Raw genomic sequence first — 19,355 nt, 5'->3', positions numbered from 1 at the left:
CGGGGTTTGTCAGATGGCCTCTGAAAACCTTCCCTTACACCACACACGGCAGCTGGAGCTTTTCCCAGAGCTGCAGGCTTTCCAGGAGCAGCTTCACCTGCCCTCACAAACCGGGGGAAACTGGGAGCTTCAGCTCTTACCTTCCAGCAGCCACTGGGGGAGCTGCTCCACGACAGCGAGTCTGGTCCTGCAGCTGCAATAGGGATGGTAGAGAAGAGCAAAAACCCATATCTGACCTAAAAATCAGATCAACATCACTGTAGGCCCTGTCTCAACCAGCCCCAGCACCTGAGCATCAAGGTGAGCTACTGCAATCAGAATAAAGGCTGCCCAGAAGGGGCTAAACCAAATTCTTTTATGGGATGGGGACAAGAGTATTTAAAAACTTGACCTTTCTAATTGTATGTGAATCTTAAGGTAAGGGGTCTGTCCCTGTCACCCACCCAGTGTGGCTGCAGTCCTGCCCTGAATCCTGGAGGTTTTTCCTTTCTGTACCTCAGGTCAGGCTGCTGCACCAGCGCTGTCTCTGTGTGGGGGTTCACATTGGTTTCAAAAGCAGCTGGGAAAATTAGCAAAACCCATTCTTGTTCTCCAAGCTGGAGATTAGAGGTAGGTAGAGGTTGGAAGGGGTCTCTGCTCAAAGGAAAGGTGTTAGCTCAGGTCCCTCAGAACCCTGTCCTGTGGAGGTGTGAATGGCCCACAGCTTCTCTGGGGCCCTGTTCAGTGTTTGACCACCCTCATGGGGAAAATTTTTTCCATAGGGCTAATGAGAACTTCCTGTTTTCCAGCTGGTGGCTCATTGCCTCTCATCCTGTCTGACAGCAGCCTGGCTCTGTCTTCTCTGTCCCCTCCCCTGAGGTAGTTGCAGACAACAGTAAGATCCTCCCTCTACATCCTTCTCTCCCAGCTCCCATCCTTTCAGGCTGCTCTGCTGCCACCCAATTTTTTGACAATCTCCCTGCAGCAACCAAGCACTGGCCTCTGCTGGGGGCTGAAGTGATGGGAGCAGCCCAGAGCTGTGACCCTTCTCCTCCCACCTGCCCTAATTAAGCCTGGATCTGTTGTCAAGGGAGAAAGTGGCCTTCAGTGTCCCAAGTGTCCAAAAGTGGCTGGGAGGTCCATGCCAATCTTCTGCAAATAAAGCTCCACTTTGCCTCATTCATTTTGACAAAGTACATTTATTATAAAAACCTTCCCAAGCCCCTCCATCTGCCATGGTGCAGCTCGAGGCCATTGTACAGAGCACAGCTCAAGTCCTGGTCCCTGGAACACTTGCAAGACTTGTCAGCTGCCAGGGGAGTGTCCCCTTGCTGCCATCTCTCTCTCCATCTTCTTGTCTACAACACTCACAAATCTGTTTCCTCGTAAATAAAACCTGAGTGGTTTGTGTGCCCACTCTCCTGTGTTGCCAATGCCAATCCTGGTGGTGGTCACCACGTCCTGCTCCCCTGGCAGGTCCTGCCCAGGCACCATCCAGATGGAATCATCCTGAGTCAGGTCCCTTTGGTCAAAAGCCTTGTCGATGCCAAAAGCCTGGCACAGCTTGGAGGGCCCATTGCAGAGCTGCCAGTCCTTGAGCAGCCTGCTGGGGGCTTTCCTGGAGGCCCTGCGCAGCTCCCTCATGGCGTCCAGGCCCTGCAGGGGTTCCAAGGAACGCAGCAGCACCGCAGCCCCTTCTCCTGTGCACAACAAGAGCTGGGTGTTAGCATGGCCTTGTCTCTTGGGAATGCCTCACCTTCCAGCCCGCTGCCAGCAGCACTTCAGCTCTGAGCCTGTGGATCAGCCTGATGGAGGAGGGAATGGCCTGGTGCACTCAGCCATGGGGCCTGTCCTTGGCTCCACAGGCACTCCTTTCCCTCCTCCAAATCTCCATTGTCCTGTAGCTCTGTGCCCTTCATTCTGCAGTGCTGACTTGCTCTTCTCAGCTCCACCTGATGTTGCTAAGTCTGGCTGCTGCTCCAAGGCCTGCCAGAGGGCAAGAGCTTTTTCTTATGTCAGCACAATGTTCAGGAATAAATAATACATCTGGTTCAGTTTTGGCAGAGGTATCCAAAGCTGCTCCCAAACCCAGTGGATTTCTAATAAACTCTGATTACAAGAACTCCAGCTAACAAAGGCCAGGAGGAATGAGTGTGGATGCTGCCAGCAGAAAGAGGCAGCTTGCAGAGTGAGGCTGGACAGAGAGAAACCTGGGAAGGAGCTGCAGGCACTGGGAACAGACACTGCTGAGGCAGCCTGGGCTGGTACCAATGCAAACTCCCTCTGGAGCTGTAACTGGCCTTGGGTCACTGCACAGCTCCAACACAATGTGATTTGGACACTGTGCCAGGGAAGCTCTCCCAAGGCAGGGACCTGGGGCAGGACAGGGCTGCACAGTCTGGCTGTGGGATGCACACTTAGCAGAGAGGATCCTTCTGTGAAAAAAACTGACAAATTCTTTTCTCAAATGTGATTTTTCCACCCTCAGAAGCCTTAGGTGTCCTGCCCTCCCAGCTGCTGCAGGCAGGTGACAGTAAAGCAAAGACACAGCTCAGAGCAGACATTCCCTGTCTGACAAGGAAACACTTCCCTGGTATTTTCCAGTGTCCAGCAGGGAGGTCTTCTCCTGCCCCTGAGTGGGTGAGGAGAGCACTGGCACAGGGCCTGAGTGCAGCCCCACACAGGTCCCCTTGGGCTGGCCACCCACAGCTTTCCTCCTGCCAGCATCTGTGCTGTGCTGCTCCCCAAGAGTCCCTCTCCCTCTCCAGCCTCAAACATCTGGAGCCACACTCATGCCTGGCAAAGGCTTTTTTTGTAGGCACTGGCAGATCCCTAAGGACCTGTGATTTCCCAAAATAGAGTCCCTCTCGCTTTTTGTACAAATCCCACACTCAATTACCCCTCTGGGCTGCCAGTGAGGTCCTGGTTCCTGGCTCTGAGGTGTGCCTGCTGCCCTGATCCATCTCAGAGCCCCTGCTGCCCCCACTGCAGCTCAGTGAAGTCAACAGCCTGAATTCCAACAGCTGTCAGCAATCTGTTCCCAGGCACTCCCTTCTCCAAGGAGGGGGATTGATGCTAATCTGGCAGCCAAAAGCCACTTCCCTGGCCTAACAGTGATTTAGAGCTCAAAGGTCATTTTAGATTTTTAAGAACATGTTCCATGTCCTAATTCTGCTTTTTATCGATGCACAAAGAAACATCCTTCTCCATCGTGCTGCTGCCTCCCTGCCAGGAACAACTGTGGGATTCTGGGCAATCACTAATTACACTTCTTGCTTTCATCCATCTCAAATGAAAGTGGAAACTGTGGTCACGCTTGAATTGAACTGAGTTCCTTGGGAGTTCACATGAAGAGAGATGAGCACTTGGAAAACTGCAGGTGCTCCCAGAGCAGCACAGAGCCCAGCCAGGGGGTACTGGGAATTTCTATCTCTGGCTGCTCTTTCTGCATTTCCAGATGGAAGTTTCCAGGTTCTTTTCTAGCTGTGTGCAACACACACCCCACTCTGCCCAGAAAATAGCCTTGGGAAGAGGTGGAGACAGCAGGCAGGACAAGAGTGCAGGGCTGCCATGATGAGCTACTGCTTCTTCCCCTCACACCTCTGGGTCCTCCTGAGCAAACTTCCACATTAGAAATTTACTTTTAATTCTCAAAGAGTAGCTCAATCCTTTTGACTCAACTCCAGAGTGCTTCAGCCTGGCTTCCTCCCTCTCCTGGCTTGCAGCAGTTCACTCTCAAGGGTCACCTGGGTTCAGCATCTGCCCAATGTGCACACACAGCAGCAGCAGGGCCAGCTGGGGATGCTGAGTATTTATCTCCCCTGCTAAGAGTCACTGCATATAATGAGCAGCATTCAGGGCTAAAAGCTGGGATCTAACAACACTGCAGGGGCCAATTCTCTCCCTAAGCAGTCAGGAATCATAACACGGCCCCCAAGGTGCAGCTTCCTGCTCCTCCCCAGAAACAGCTCCAGCTCCTAGGCTTGGAAACAGCTCTTGGCCACTGGAGAGAAGAGAATTTTTTCCTCCATTCCCCCACCTGACTTGGTGCTCCCCAGTACTTCCTTCAAAATCCTAGTTGAGGAGCTGAAAGTTAGGGAGAAGTCCCTGCAGTGTGACCCTGGGCTGAGCATCACTGGGCTCTCAATTTTACAGGCTGTTCTTTCAGATCTGGCAGCAAAATACAGACCTTGGCAAACCCCAGAGAGACAGATCACAGCTAAGTCAGAGAGAAGCATGACTGGCATTTATCCTCTTCCTAAGGTGAGGGAAGCCCCACATCTCTCTTAACTCTAGGGAAAGCTCTTAGTACTGAGATTACTGCTCAGGATGTACTTTAGGATTCATGCACACTGAAAGACTTTGCTATACTTTTTCTATAAGCTCTTCTTCTCTACCATCCATGATTTCTCCAAATGTAGAGATGCCATGGCTTCAGGCAGTTGCAGTATTTCACTCAGTGATGGCAAGACCTCTCACAGTAAAATTCTCCAGCTTTATCTCAGTGATGTGCACAAAGATTTCCCCTTCCTCACTGACAAAGAATACTGGAGCCCTCCCTCATCTCATGATGGTTTTATGAACACAGGGCTGTGGGTGACACACTCTTCCCATCCTTAAGTGATACTGGAGCCTGAACCTCAGTATAAACCAATAAACAGAGAAGGTTTATTCCACCTGCAGTCAGAGGCTGTGAGGTTGTGTATCAAAACAAGTGATCCCTAAAGAGTCAGAGCTTCACTGCTTCAGAGGAGACACTTGTCCCTTGGAGCTGCTTGCCTTCAGTGTGGTCTGTGCTATGAAAAAGGACCAAGCAACAACAGCACAATCAAACAACTTCTCCCTCTAACTGGACAAAAACCATCCTGGGTGTGATTCCTCCCCAGATTTTTTCTTTTAACCCTCCTGCATGTGGGCAAATACACAGAAGGAGCAGCTCCTGTTTTGTAGCTGCATCAGTGATGCACAGTGCGCACAGCCATGGTATTGACTGCTCTGACAAAGCTGGCAGTGACAGCTCTGCCTGGTGTCACTCATGTGGGGAGGGAGTTTGTAACAAAAAAATCCAATGAATTCCATCACCACAGGGAGCCCTTTAACTGCTTTGCTACAAAACTAAACACAGGTATATAAAGAAAAAATTTCAAAGAAATCTTTCTAGAATTCAAAGGCTAAACTTTTTTTCTTTTTCACAAAAAGTATTATTCTTAATATTTCAAATCCCATCCTGACAAATGAACCATGTGCTTTCATTATCTGAAGAGACTTGGCAGAGGCAATGTAATGAAGTTCACATGTGTTCCTCCCCCAGACTCCAGACCCCCATTTGGAAGTCAGGCTCTTCCCCCACACCATAACCTGGCACTGTTTTTCTGCTGGGCTTCTGTCCAAGGGTCAAAACCTGAGCATTAATGGTCACAGTTACATCTGCTTTCTACTTAAGAATACACAAGCTTTTTAACCTTTATCGTTGAAATAGTGAAAAAAGAAAGTAAATTGGGTCTTTGAGATTTTTTTCTAACAGTGAGTAGTTACCTGGGAAACACTTGCTGCCATTTCAAGGTGTTTAATTAAACAACAGCTTCATTGCAAGGCAAATACTGTCATTCTTACAGGAAACGAGAAAAGGGAAGTTTTTAGTAATGCTTGTTAAAAGTCTTGAAATATGGAAGGACAGTTTCAGTAAATTCCAGAATAATTTAATTAGAGCTTGATTTTTTTTTTCTTGAGAATAAAAAAAGAAGATTGAAGATTCTGTAACAATCTGGGTATTTTGATTTGGGTGGGTTTTTTGGCTTTTAGATACAGCTAGACACCTAAAATGCTCCTTCTGACTCCTTGTTTAAGCTTAGGACATCTCAGACTTTTTGTTTTCCCCAAAATTTCATTCAGCCTCTGAAGATAAAGGCAGGAGACAGAGGAGTTTCCTGCCATGGCAACAGACACCAAGATTTAGGCTGTCATTAATGTCTCACAATTCTTCTCTAAATCACCACTTTTGAGGAACAAGGTTCACTGCCTCACACGACTGAGGCATCAAAACCGAAAGCTCCATCCTGTCCAGGTTCTCCCTCATTTCTCAATCTTTGTGTGCCTGAACAGCTTCCAACTGGGACAAACTGGGACAAACTGGGAAGCTGGAGATGGGCCCTGCCTGCTGTGCTGCCTGTCCACAAGAACACCGTGGTCACAGTGGCAAAGCCCAGGTCCCAAGGGATGAGACAGAAAGTCACTGACATCAGAGAGCCCACAGAGAGCTGTGGGCAGCACCACTGCAGCTTGAAATGTCAGCCCCATCCTGCTGGCATTCCATCTCTTTCAGCCTCAGCTTACCTTGGCTGGAAACATTCATGCAGAAATAGATCCCGTAGATCTGATACACGTACAGAGTTCCTGGTTTCATGAACATGGCTGCGTTTCTCTGTGTTTGCTTCCCACCTCTCGAGTGGGAAGCTTCATCTTCCCCACCCAGATAAGCTTCTGTTTCAACAATCCTGCCCCAGAGCTCTCTGCCATCAGGAAGTTTGCGAACTAAAATCTGAAAGAGAGGTCAGAGTGCATCAGTTACCAGCCCTCGGTACAAAATAACCACAGCAAGAGCTGTGGGAACAGAGAAGTTGGAAAGAAAGGACCTGATGGTACTAAATCCTCTCCAGTTAGAGGTCTGAAAGCTAACATGAACTTTTTCAGCTTCCACTGCTCAGGCCACAGCCCAGCACAAGGAGTTCTCACCTGTCACTCACCCCACAAAATGCCTGCAGTGTCTCGATGAAGCAGTATTAAAAATAATCAATTTATGATCCTTCATAAAGCCCATGGAGTTACTTTTGTGGTTATTTTTCGTATTCTCCACTCCAATCCATCAGGTTTAAGGCAAAAAAATCATTGCTGATATCAACCTTGAAGCATCATGAATGTATAATCTTTAGATCAGAAGAAATATGACAGTGGCACAATTAAATAACTGCTATGATTAGACAGTTTCTCTCCCTAGAGATGTTTCAAACAAGTCCCAGTCCCAAATCACAGAGATAATCAGCTCTAGAGAGAGCATCAATGCTATTTCAGTATTTTCTGCACCACAGAGAAGGGCAGTGTGGGAGAGCTGGGAATTGGCTTCAGGCAGACAACAACAGATCTTTGTTATTACAGTGTGTTCTTGCTGCTGGTACCTCCTTAAATAAAACAAAGCAGATGCAGGGGAAACAAATCATGACAGTCAAAAGATTCTCTTTAAAAATAAAACAAACACGAAACTTTGTACAAAGGAATTTGTGGTTTGACCTGATTTCTAAACTTTGTGCTTTGCTTAATGTGTATGAAATACTGCAGCAGGGTCTCGTCTGGGCACCAGCTATCAGTTTAATTATAACACTTTAATTATGCAGCCATTCAAAAATGACCTTCAGAAAACAAAGCTTAATTCCTAACAGATGTCTGGGCTGGATTGCTAATGCAGATATTGATTTGATCTATAATAGATGCTCCAGGAGTTGGTTTCCAAAGCTGCAGCTCCAATATACCACAACTTCTGTACAGCATTTGTCAAATTGTTGAAAATAATCTGTTTATTACTTTTTATGAAAAAAAAAAGCACTGGTGTTCAGCAAGTGCCTGGGAACACCCCAAAACCAGACCCATGTGGCCACATTTCTCCCTCAGTATGATGAAATGCAATGGTCAGGTTATGGGTTTAAAGCATCCAGGCATTTCCCTGTCTTCAGACACACCAAATATTCTGTTGAATAAAAAAGTTTAAAAATGGTGATAATTCCCAACACCTCAAAATAAGCCGTTTCATAAATGTTCTTTGTCTCATTGAGGATGTATCTTGATGTTATGGCAATTTCCCCTGGAGAGCCATTTACTGCATGTATCTTTTTTGTTTCCAAGAACTGAGGTATCATGAAGATAAGCAAGATTAATATACCAGATGCTCCAAAAATTTGATAGAATGAAGGTAATGAAGGAAACACTGAATTACCTTTATGAGAGAACAGTCTGAGTCATGGGAGACTGGGGGTTATACTTTAAAGAAAATGTAAAATTAAGATAGAAATTGTGTGGTTGGTAATACTAGGTCTAAATAGGAAAAATACAGAACTAAAACACAAAAATCATCTGCCTGGAGTGACTGAATGCATGAGGGTGATGGAGCCATTAAATCAACAAAAATGTATCAGTAATGGGAGACTTCAGGCACCCTCAGACAGACCAGGACACGTGCAGTGTTTTCTCAGACACCATCAAAGGTTGTGCAGAGTGAGGAATTGGGAACTTCATAAGAAAAATACTCCAGTTCTCAGATCTGGAGCAAAACACAAAGTCTTTTCCAAAGACTTATTCCTGAAAAACAACTTAGTATCATGACCGTGAAGGATAAAGTTCAGTGTCTTTTTCACAGGCATGAAAAGTCCAAAAATAATCTGAGTCCTGCCTACCAGCAAAAAGAGGAAACTACGTCAAGTGAGGGAACTTGTTGGGAAGAGCTCTGGAGGCAGCCAAAGGTTAAGGCCTGAAAGACAAACCTCTAGCAGGATGTCTGCAAAGATAGCAACACATGTGGAGTATCACAAAGAGGTGAAGGCAGAGCAGAAAGAAACCCAGCAGGGCTAAAAAGCAGAGCAAAGGCGTCACTTGTAAGCAAGATATCCTTAGAATATTAAAAAAAAAAAGGCTGGATGTAGCAAAACAGGCCAAAACCAACATTTTGTGGAACGAATTCCTGGAGTTATCTAAAAGCCATGAGAACCCAGACTGGTCACCCTGCAGAATAAAGGTACAAAAAAGACTCAGAGAAGATAAGAACATAGCAGTGAAACTGAACACACATTTTGCAGTTGAGTTTAGAAGGTCCTGGGCTTTTTACAGGGAAAACACTGAGGGAACTCCCTCCCCTGGAAACAGCCAGAGAGTTTTCTGAAGGAGTCACTAAGCAGAAGAGTCAATCTCCACCACTCTGATTCCCAAAGGCTTTCAGCAAGGTCCAAAGACTCCTCAAAGTTTATGCAATGAGCTTAGGGAGAAGTCCTTGCATGAACCTGGAAACTCAGAAACAAAAGATAGGAGCAGCAATATTTGGAGTGAAGAGCTTAACTGTGTGACTGTGCAATCCTCAGCACAAGACAGTAAAATGGAGGCAAAGAAGATGCTGCTGACTGCAGAGCATTGCTTTCCACTGGGCTAAGCAAGAAACAAAAACAAGTAAAGCAATTGCTGAAAGGAAAATAATGGGCCTGAAACAGCCTTCAAACCACAAGCAGCTAAGCACATTTTAGTAAATAGAAAAAAAGGGAGGAAAACTCCACAAAAAAAAAAAAAAAAAAAAAAAAAAAAAAAAAAAAAAAAAAACCCTCAATTAAAAATGTGACAGGCTAAACCTGAAAAATTACTCCTCTGACTTCATCTAGAATAGATTCAGCTACTGGTCTTTAAATTCCACTGCACTTAGCAAGAGAAGGAATGAGAGCTGTACTCCTAAAATAGCCAAGCCCGGGAGTCAAATGGCAAAGAAATAATTCCATCCTTTTACACCAAGTTATGAGCAAGCACATGCTCCAGTACAGGAATCTCAGTGCTCGTGTCTTACCTGTCCCAGAAAGGACTTGGCCAGACTAACACAGGGCTGGTTGAAAAAATCTTCTTGTAGCTGAGGAGAATTTTTTTTCTCTGTCACAAAATATTTGCTGCTTTTTGGAGAAGGATCTGCTCCAGGTGTTGTGTTCAGCTGCTCCACGGCATTGATCTGAGGGAAGCTGGTGCTGTTTTGAAGAGCACTTAATTGAGCCAACAGCTTTCTTTTTCTTGGCATAGCTCTAGAAAATGGATATAAGCATAATTAGGATTATAAAGCTAATTTAAAAGCAACTCATTTCCACAAACTTGTGTTTTTACATGTCTCTCTATAACAATGAACCTGAAAGCTGAGACTACATGGACAACCTTTGCAAACTGCAGCAGCAGGTGACAGATTTAGTTGTGTTTGCACCAGGCTGGGCAAATATTGGGCTCTACTGATGAGCAAACAGAAAACAGCAGTTGGAGTCTTCATCTTTTAAAGATTGCAGATAAAAGCAACTCTGCTCCACTAAGTATTGAAAATAAGTTTTTTTATTAGGTTAGAAAATTCAGAAAGCGAAAGCAAAGATGAACCAGTACTTTTTAACCTAAAGCTAACATAATCTTTGAAGCAGACAGAAAAAAAACAGAAAACAAACACTTCAAAAATTGTGCTGCCTCAGAAAGCCCACAGAAGTTGTGTATCAATCATTTTCAAAGGTAATGTAACTGGATTAGAGTCTAAACCTCCACAGGGAATCTACAGATGCCCTATTCACAGTCACAAACTTGTTTATTGTGCTGTAGAAGTGTTTGTGTTAGAATCTCCCCAAAATGATTCAACTTACCAGAAAGATTCAACCTACTGTTCCAGCCAACAGCGTGGACCTGAGGCAACTACATCACCTGCAATTGTTCTCCTGGCTCATCACCACTTTCCTTTGTGAGCTCCAAAAAGCTCTCAGGTGTTTATTCTCCAGTGCTGCAGTTCTTATACCTGTTGAACAAGTAAAAGCATTTATTCACTGGATAAAGTGCTTTGAAACAGGCCAAGAGATTCTGGAGATCCAATGGAGATTTGATACCAAGAGTGCACCATTAGATCAAACTCCAGAATAATTTGCAGATTTCTGTTGGTCCAATAAAAGCCCATCTCCCAGATGGGCAGTGCTGGAGATGCTCTTTGTTATTCAGTGGGGAATGCACTTTTCCTAAACTGAATACACAGAAAGCTGTAAATACATAAATAATTAGCTATTGCCACTCATTTTTCATAATTTAAAAACTACTACAAAAACTTACAACATCAAAACCAATCTTTATCTTGGTCTGATGATTCTCACAATGAAGTTCCTTCCACCAGCAACAGTTTCTTTTCACTCCAGTCAAACAAACTCAGCATTGCTACAATCTGAATCACCAGTGCCCAATTCCCCAACAGTGTTATGTTTCACTTCAGAAGAATCCAGACACAAACATATAAAAATAGGCAGAAAAAAAAAATCAAATCACATTGGCATGACTGGCAGAGAGGTAGGATGGTTTGATTTTTAATTTATTTTTTTTTAACACCTAATTATTGCAATAATTCCATGGTGTCAGAGACTTGCCATAGAGCCACCAGCTCCACGCCAGGTACTTTGCTCTCAACTTTAGCTTTTAGCTGGTGGGAATCCTTAAAAATTTTGTCAGAACTCACCAGCCTCAGACAAACTGTCTGGTGACCTGGGCAAATGAGAGTCCTGCAGGAAGGAAGGGCCAGAGGAGGAACATTTCACCATCTCAGAGTGACCCTCTGAAACACCCAGTCAAGGCAGCACTTCCCACTGAAGACAATCCCTCCAGACCTCTCTGACAGTATTAACTGGCACTTCCAGCTCATCAGCCACACACAAAGACACGCTGCAAACGGGGCTGACTCGAGTGGAGCATTAACTCACTTGGTAATTTGTGCTCCTATGGAATGTGACATCAGGAACAGGATCTGAGCTGCCTGGCACCTCCTGCACTTCCAATTAAATCAATCCCAAAGGCTGCAAGTGCTCTGGCTGACGTGTCAGAGCAGCAGCCTCAGGGCACTTGTAACTCCATTGCTATGGGCTGATCCTTGACACATCTCAGCATCTTCAATGGAAACAGCAGCAGGAAACTGCCTTCAGCCAGGGGAAATGGGTCATGGACAGAAACAGGAGTGCACAGTGAGGGGCTGCAACACCAGAAAAAAAACTCCCACATTCTACCCTCTGTCCTCCTGCTTGTTCATAGCAAAATCTGAAACACAAAGTTCTATACACCTCAAAGCCTATCTACACTTTCTGGAAAGGATGTTGCTTGTAAATACCAACCTCTTCTTGCCCAAGAAAAACCACACTGTAAAAGGCAACACACCATGGATCCAAGCCCTGTGTATTTGAGAAGCAAGAGGCTCAACCTCTTCTGTAAGTCTATATAAAAATTCAGCAGCTCTTCATTTCTATCTAGCCTTTCTTGCTTGTATAATAAACAAATTCTACTCCTGGGCCTCAAATAATGAGCTGTGGGTTTAATCACTTTTTACTAATCCCGTTGTAACCAAATTAACTACAAGTTGTCATGCACATCTGGGAAACACATACAAAAAAAAAAAAAGGGTATGGAAGTCAGAAAAAGATCAAGAGCTGAATCAGTCAGCACAAGAGCCTGGAGTGTTCAGGGCTGCTGGGCTAATCTCAGGCAAGTGATTCAGGAGCCTGCAGGCCAGAATTGGAGAGACACTGAAAATCTGTGTTAAACCCAGCTCAGCAGCAGATGCACCCTGTAGTCAAGGCACAACAAAGTCTATAGAGGATTTTTTAATCCTTCTAACAAGACTGCATTTGCAGGCATTTCCTTAGGTATTTAATGAGTTTTCAGGAAAATAAGGCAAAAAAAAAAAAAAAAAGAAAAAAATCCCACCAGGAATTTACATGTACTTTTGGCTCCCAGCTCCTGCAAAAACCTTCCTCAGGTACATCAATTCTTCTGACAGAATAATGAAGAAGAGTACATAAAACCAGTGCCACTTCTGGAGAGACAATTCCTCACAGCAATTCCCAGCTGTGCAGATTTTAAGTGGGAACACAGGCCAGGTCAGTGCTGGCTCAGACCAAAGGACACCTCTCCCTGTGTCCTGCTCTCCAGCCCAGGACAAGAACAGGAGCCTGGGGAAGAACAGAATAAACATCCAGTGCTCGTCCACACACCCTCCATTGCTCTGGACTGGAACCTTCTGACCCAGTTTTCCTTGAATCTCTGTCACAGCAGCCAAAGGGAGACTTTACCAAGGGAGAAAACTTCACAGAATTAGTTATTACTGCCCAAAAAACTCACCCATTTTGTGTGGGGATATTGCACTGCTCCCCACTCATATAAATCAATTTAGACCTGCACTTCACCACCCTCAGCCCCTCTTCTTTACCACCTTAAATAAGGCAAGGCCAGCTGGAAACACTGATTTTCCATGTTATCTACATTCCCTCCCTGCAGCACCATGTTGACCTCCAGCCACCAGGAGATTTGCCCATTTACTCACATCCTCTTTCCTATCTTTGCAACAAACTGTGTATTTATGACAGGGGCACTCCCTTATTATTATGCCCAGGGCTGCTCAGGTAAAAGGCTCCTGTTTAAAACCTTCCTGAAACCTGAGTACAGACTGTGAGCCAGACCTCAACATGTTTATTTAGACCTCCAGAAAATTCCAGCATTTTTTCAAGGCATCACTTTTAAGCCACATTGATTTTTTTTTTCCCCCTAGATACTTATGCAGCTGTCCAATAATCCTACCTTGCTACATTTTCTATTAATTCACTCCTTGGTGGTCAAACTTACAGGTCTGCCAGTCCTTGGTTTTCCCCTAGAATCCTGTTTAAAAATTAGTGCCACATTTGTTGCTGAAACCATCACTAGCAATACTGTCCCTTAGGGGCTGCAGCTGGTTTGGTAGTTTATTCCTGCCTGTGTCTGCCAGTTTGGCAACTTACCCCTGCCTGTTATTCCTGTCTTTTTGTTCCATAACCTCTTAAACAGACATTTTAAGGCAGATCCTTCAGTGAGTTCTCAGCAGGAATGATGTCTCCTTGCCTTTCCTGTCTAGTCTATCCTATTAGTAACCAGAAATAAGTTAATGATGTAGAGTTTTCTGGACAACAGTGTGAGAAGCAGGAAAAAAAAAAAAAAACAACCTTGAAAAGGAGTGCAAGGCGTAAGATAATATAACCACAGAGTCAATTTCTCCACAGATTCTGACAGTGCAATCCTAATACCTCAAAAATATGCCAAAAAAGGGACGCTTTTATTCACCTTGCTAAGTGCTGGGGATCTCATCTCCTTGCAATTCAAATCCTCGCTCTTACTCCCTACTGGGCATCCCGAGCTTTTTTTGGGGATGAAACTTAACTCATCCTTCTGCAAAGAACAAAGAAAGCAACAACGAGAAACAAAACAAAACCCTTCAGAGAAGCATTACGCTCCGTTTTGGTTGAGGACACTGGTGATTCGGAGCGGAATTCGGGATTGCAGCGGGAGGTGGGCCCGGCAGTGCTGGGCAAGGCCTGCCGGGCCCATTCGGGCGCTGCGGGCTCCACGGCCGAGCACAAGGAATCTGAGCTCCCTCCTCCTCCTCCGCCCGCCCCGGATGTTCCCGGTTATTCCCGTTTATTCCCGGTTTTTCCCGGTCATTCCCGGGCTCCCCCTGACGCACCTGCCGGGCCCGTTCCCGCCGCGGGCGGGGCGCGCGCAGCCCCTGCCGCGGCCCCGCGGAAACCCCGCAGCCGCCGTGAGGGGCGGGGCCCGGCCGGGCCGTGAGAGGGGAGAGTCGCTGCATACGCGGCTCCGCTTTATAAATCCTTATTTTCGTCGTGGGTGTTGTTTTTTCTGGAGTACAGACCCTTTGTAAAGCAGCGTTCGAATTATCCCTGGTTTTCAGCATCCCACTCCTCGGTCTTTCGTGTTGATTATTAATTTATCGATACAAAGGCTGAGAGAGTTAGGGGTGTTCAGCCTGGGTTAGGGAAGGTACGAAGACTTTAGAGCTCTTTCCAGTGGCTTAAGGGGCTTCGAGAGAGCTGGAGAGAGACTTTGGATAAGGGCTTGGAGAGACTGGACAAAGGGGAATGGCTTCAAAGTGATAGATGGGATTATTGGGAAGGAATTGTTCCCTGTGAGGGTGGGCAGCCCCTGGCACAGGGTGCCCAGAGCAGCTGTGGCTGCCCCTGGATCCCTGGAAGTGTCCAAGGCCAGCCTGGGATAATGGGAGCTGTCCCTGCCCATTTCAGGAGCTGGAACTGAGTGATCTTTCAGGTCTTTCCAACCCCAAATTGTTTTGTGATTCTATTCCAAAAAGGTCATGAACGCGCATTCTTGATGAATGTGCATGGTCACAAGCTGGCTTTATAGAGAGCTACATTAATTACTCCCTCAGTTCCCCGAATAACAAGTGTCTGGCCTGCAGAAAAAAAAAATAATCTTGGCTTCAGCTTTTATCCAGATGGAGCATATGGACAAAATGGGGTCAAAATATGATTTTTTCCTCGCAACATTCTGGGGACATTGATTCATAAACAAGTGTTTGCACAAAGGGTATGAGGGAAAGTCTGAGGAATCCAAGTGGATTTATTCCCATTTGTGTAATAAAATACTCATACCAGAATAGCACCAGCTAGGGCCCAGCGATGCAGAAAATAGGCATTTAATGTCTACCCCGTTTTGAATTTGGAAGGGAGAGGGATAAATTACTGACTGTAATTTTAGGGGACATTTGACAGCTTTGGAGGTGCAGCCAGGAGTATGAGTAGATAAAGGTTCTTATGGAGGCAGAAATAGGGACTAGTTCATTTGAGCAAATGTGAGTAGGGCAGATGAAAAACTCTGACATTCCTGTAAATCATGAACGGAGCCCAGAATTTCCAAATGTTACTCTTCCAGTTTAATAAGAAGGTGTAAAAAAATACCCAAGCAAACACAGAGTCTGTTACACAATATTCATTCTTTTTGACCATGAAAAAACAGCTGATATACTTTGGAACTCAAAGCAACTGCAAGAATGCACTGAAAAGCCCTTAAATCATTGTAAAGCATGATAACACTGCTACTGTAATGGTGTTAAAAAAAAAAAAAAAAAAAAAAAAGGGAAGGAAGTATGAATAAATCTTTAAGGTATTGATACTGGAGATCTCTGTATGATGTTTTAGTTCAAATAGATTAAAACAAATCTCACAAGAGTGAGGAATTCCTGGAGGGCTGTTACCTCCTGGCTGCACAGATGTGTTTAGCTCCAGTCTGAAACAAGCTGTTTGTGTATTACCAAAGACAACAATAATTTTAAAATGATTAACCATGTTGACTGAGTGTCTTTGAAAGAGCATCTCGGACTTCCTGACTTGCATAGTTCACATCCCAGCTTTAATGTGGTATTAATATAAAAGAGGAAGATGAAGAAAGTGCGTGAAAAGGAAGATAACCAAACATCAAACTGATCTTTCAGTGAATTATGAAACTTAAAGGAGAAACTGAGCAAGAATGAGAGCTGTGGGAAGGATTTCCTGGGGTCAGACTAGTTCAGCCCTGCAGACTTTTCCCCTGTGGGAGTCTGTGGGACAGGCACTCTCAGGAATGCTGGCTTCTTTGGCAGCAGATCTATTTCATACCCAAAGGAAGTATTTAAAACTTTTAGCACCTGAGGAATGCAAATTGCTCCAAGCAACATCATATGCCATGTTCTTCATTTGTCCAATAACTTCACTGTTACAGAATCAATGCCTAAAATAGCCTCCTGTAAAAGCAGAACTGTTTGAGAAGATTAAAGTTCCCCTCCCTGTGAAGCAAAAAAACTTTTTAATGTGAGAGGAATGACTTGGAATCTGCGGTTAGAAAATCTGGCTGGTGGAGACCCTGGGGTCTGTGGCACAATGGCTGCATACAGCGCTCCAGGCTTTTCTTGGAGCAAAAACTGTTTGCAGAGTGGTTCCCTACAGCTCCCAGGCTGTGCAGAGCCCTGACTTATCATCCTTTTACAGCCAGGACAGCAGGGCAGCATGGAAGCAGGACAAAGCAGTAGGGGCAGATTTTCAAGTTTTCTCTTTGTGAGGTGCCAAGTGAAGCTTGAACAGTGTCTGCTGAAAGGCTCCTCTGTCCCGTTAGGAGGAGACACGGAATTCCCCACCGGCCATCGCCTGGACACTTCACGTGGCCTCGCTGCTCCTGCCAGCAGCGTGGGACAGCTGCAACACTTCATGAGCCAACTCTTGAAAAATTCCCGTGGATGAAAGCACTCCAAACAGCACAGGGCTTTTATGACATCCCCTCCTGGCCTCTCCTGACATCCAGTCTTGGCTGCTGCTTCCTACTTATCCACAACTGCCAGTGTGTCTTATCCAGAGCTATTTCCAGCCAGTGTCTGAGGTACAGACAGCACTCCCATTAGTACCAGAACAAACCTGCTGATAGAAGGGAGAGGTGCTTGTAGCTACTCTGGTATCTCCCACACCAAAGCTGAGCCACAAATCAAATGTCCTGTTCTGTAAACCAAGCCCATTCAATTTGTTATGTAAGCAGATGTGTGTGTATTATCTTAAATTTGGGGATATCCATGGTCCACCTGCTTTGCACCCAGGATGCAAAGAATCCCTCCAAGTGCACTGCAAGCAATGGGAAAACCCAGTAAAGCAACACAGCTTCTGGGAGCCTCAGCTCTGGACCAGAGAGGGCAGGCAAGTCTTATTTAGTAACCTATTAATGGATTCTACTGAGTCTTATTTGTTTGTTTGTTTGTTTTGCGTGAAAGACATTTTTGTTCTCTGACAAGACAAATGGTTGGCTTCGCAGGATTACTCAATGCAGAGAAACAAATAGATTAGATATTAGAAAGAAATTCTTCCCTGTGAGGGTGGTGAAGCCCTGTCACAGGTTGCCTAGAGAAGCTGTGGCTGCCCTGTCCCTGGAAATGTCCAAGGCCAGGTTGGACGGGGCTTGGAGCAAGTTGGGATAGTTGAAGAAGGAAGGTGTCCCTGCCCATGGCAGAGGTGGAACTGGATGGGCTGTAAGGTTCCTTCCATGTAAGGTTCCTTCCAACCCAAACCATTAAAAAAACCCAGAAAAACCCCCCAAATCAGCTAAAATGCTAAAATGCAAGTGAGCAGGGCAAACTGCTGGGCTCTGCTCCCTACATCTGTAGTACTGACTGATACTTAGGTGGTATCCCTGGTGAAACTGGTTTTGGTGGTACCATAGGACAGCCATGCCTGAGAGCCTCTCCCAGCTGCACAGGAGCAATGGGAAGCTGGAGAGTGAGACCAAAGGCTCAGCTGAACTAGCAGAAGGTGAGGAAGGATGAGATGGAGCTGCACCAACAGTCAGCCAAGCTTTTTTAAACATGGTAGTTTCCTGTTCTGAAGGGGTTAAAGACAGTTCATTCAGTGTTTTCCAGATCAAGATGCAAGCATGCTTATCAGTCAGAACAGAGAAGGGGTACACATGAGAGTGTTGGAGGGATTTGTGGAGAAATATGTATGTGTCTGTCCAGAGCACTGCAAGTCTGAGAGCTGTTAGCCATCTCCAGCTCTGCCCCTCTGCTGACAGTGCTCAGAATGTGCTGGATGCAGGGAAAAAGCCAATTAAAGAAATTCCTCTGGCTCCTTGCCCCCAACCACTTATTCTTGCCTCTCCTTCAGAGCAGTTTCCTCTCCACTGTACTAGTACAGGAACGTGCAGGGTTGTGCTTAAACCAGCTCCCTGAACTGGAGGAGGTTCACATCCCTTCCCTGTGCTGCTGCTGCTGCGTCCATGTCCTCTGGACTGAGCAACACGTCACCTTTGACACGGATGGCCTGGAGCAGTAAGAGCAGAAACAGGCATGAATGGGGTGCAAGGCTGAGGTCAGGGTAATACACAGAGGAATCACCATTTTTCTGCATCCTGTGCAATGTCAGCATGCCAGCAGATAGCAGCAGTTCAGATAAGCTCCACCAGCGTCTCAGAACAGATGAAAAGTTGTGCAAATTAGGATGCAGTTGAGCTGATGATGATAATTTGTTTTTACAGGAGTAATCCTCTACCTTTTGCAATACAGAAGTGCTGCTGGGAGGGAACTTTCAACAGTGATGCTTATGTGTATGAGTGTACTGGGATAAAAATTGGTCATGTACTTACTGGTTCCCCTGGGATAAAACATCAGAGCGTTTTCCAAAGGAGACCAGAAGTTAAGTAGTGAGTGGGACTTGCTCACTCTCTGTCTTAGAGGTTCATCACAAAACTTGGCATGGAGAGTAAGCAAAGACTGAAAAGGAAAGAAAGTGGCCTAGAAAGTGCCAGGATTAAAAAGAAAGGGACAATTCACACATAGACTGAGGAGCTTATTTCCACAGGACGCTGTGAGTACTAAAATGTTTGGGTTCAAGAACCTACTGAAGAAATACCAGGAAGAAAAGTCTGTCCAGGCTATTACGCACAGACATAGCATCTCTGCTTCAGGAAGTCCCTGAGCCACAAACCACTGAGTCTGGTGAAGAATTTAGGGGAAATACTACTCCATGCTTGACCTGTTTTCATACTGTCTGTAAGCTTTGACAGTTGGCTGCTGTAGGGGGTGGATATCTTCTGCTCTGTGGATCTGTTATCTGACTCATTCACCTCTCAGAAACGTTTTGCAGGAGTCACAATTGGTTTGCTCATCCTGCTTAGCTGATGACTTCTAGTAAATCTGAATTCATCCAGGAAATGCTCAGAAGGTGAAAGGGGATGCTCAAAGAGCGAAAAATGCCTCAAATTCTTCTTTGGTGAAACAGGGCTGCCCACCCAGCCCC

At 45.5% G+C, this 19,355-nt stretch overlaps 1 protein-coding gene across 2 annotated transcripts; it reads right to left on the bottom strand.

Annotated features, from left to right (window-relative positions):
- Positions 1–1,148: 1,148 nt before the first annotated feature.
- On the bottom strand, positions 1,149–14,305 carry MPG (N-methylpurine DNA glycosylase). 2 transcript variants are annotated; one of them, XM_083872769.1, is made up of 6 exons: positions 14,258–14,304; positions 13,858–13,962; positions 10,386–10,534; positions 9,569–9,794; positions 6,313–6,517; positions 1,149–1,679 (listed from the first exon to the last, which is right to left on the bottom strand). In XM_083872769.1, the coding sequence occupies exons 4-6, from the start codon at positions 9,788–9,790 to the stop codon at positions 1,285–1,287; spliced, it is 822 nt and encodes a 273-aa protein (XP_083728895.1). In that variant the 5' UTR covers positions 9,791–9,794; positions 10,386–10,534; positions 13,858–13,962; positions 14,258–14,304; the 3' UTR covers positions 1,149–1,284. The 2 variants fall into 2 exon arrangements, with proteins under 2 accessions (XP_083728895.1, XP_083728896.1); XM_083872770.1 differs by lacking the exon at positions 13,858–13,962 and having other exon boundaries at positions 14,258–14,305.
- Positions 14,306–19,355: the final 5,050 nt, after the last annotated feature.

Source organism: Zosterops lateralis (genome assembly GCF_965231275.1).
Source record: "Zosterops lateralis genome assembly, chromosome: 15".
NCBI classification, from domain to species: Eukaryota; Metazoa; Chordata; class Aves; order Passeriformes; family Zosteropidae; genus Zosterops; species Zosterops lateralis.
This window is presented reverse-complemented; position numbering and strand designations above follow the sequence as displayed.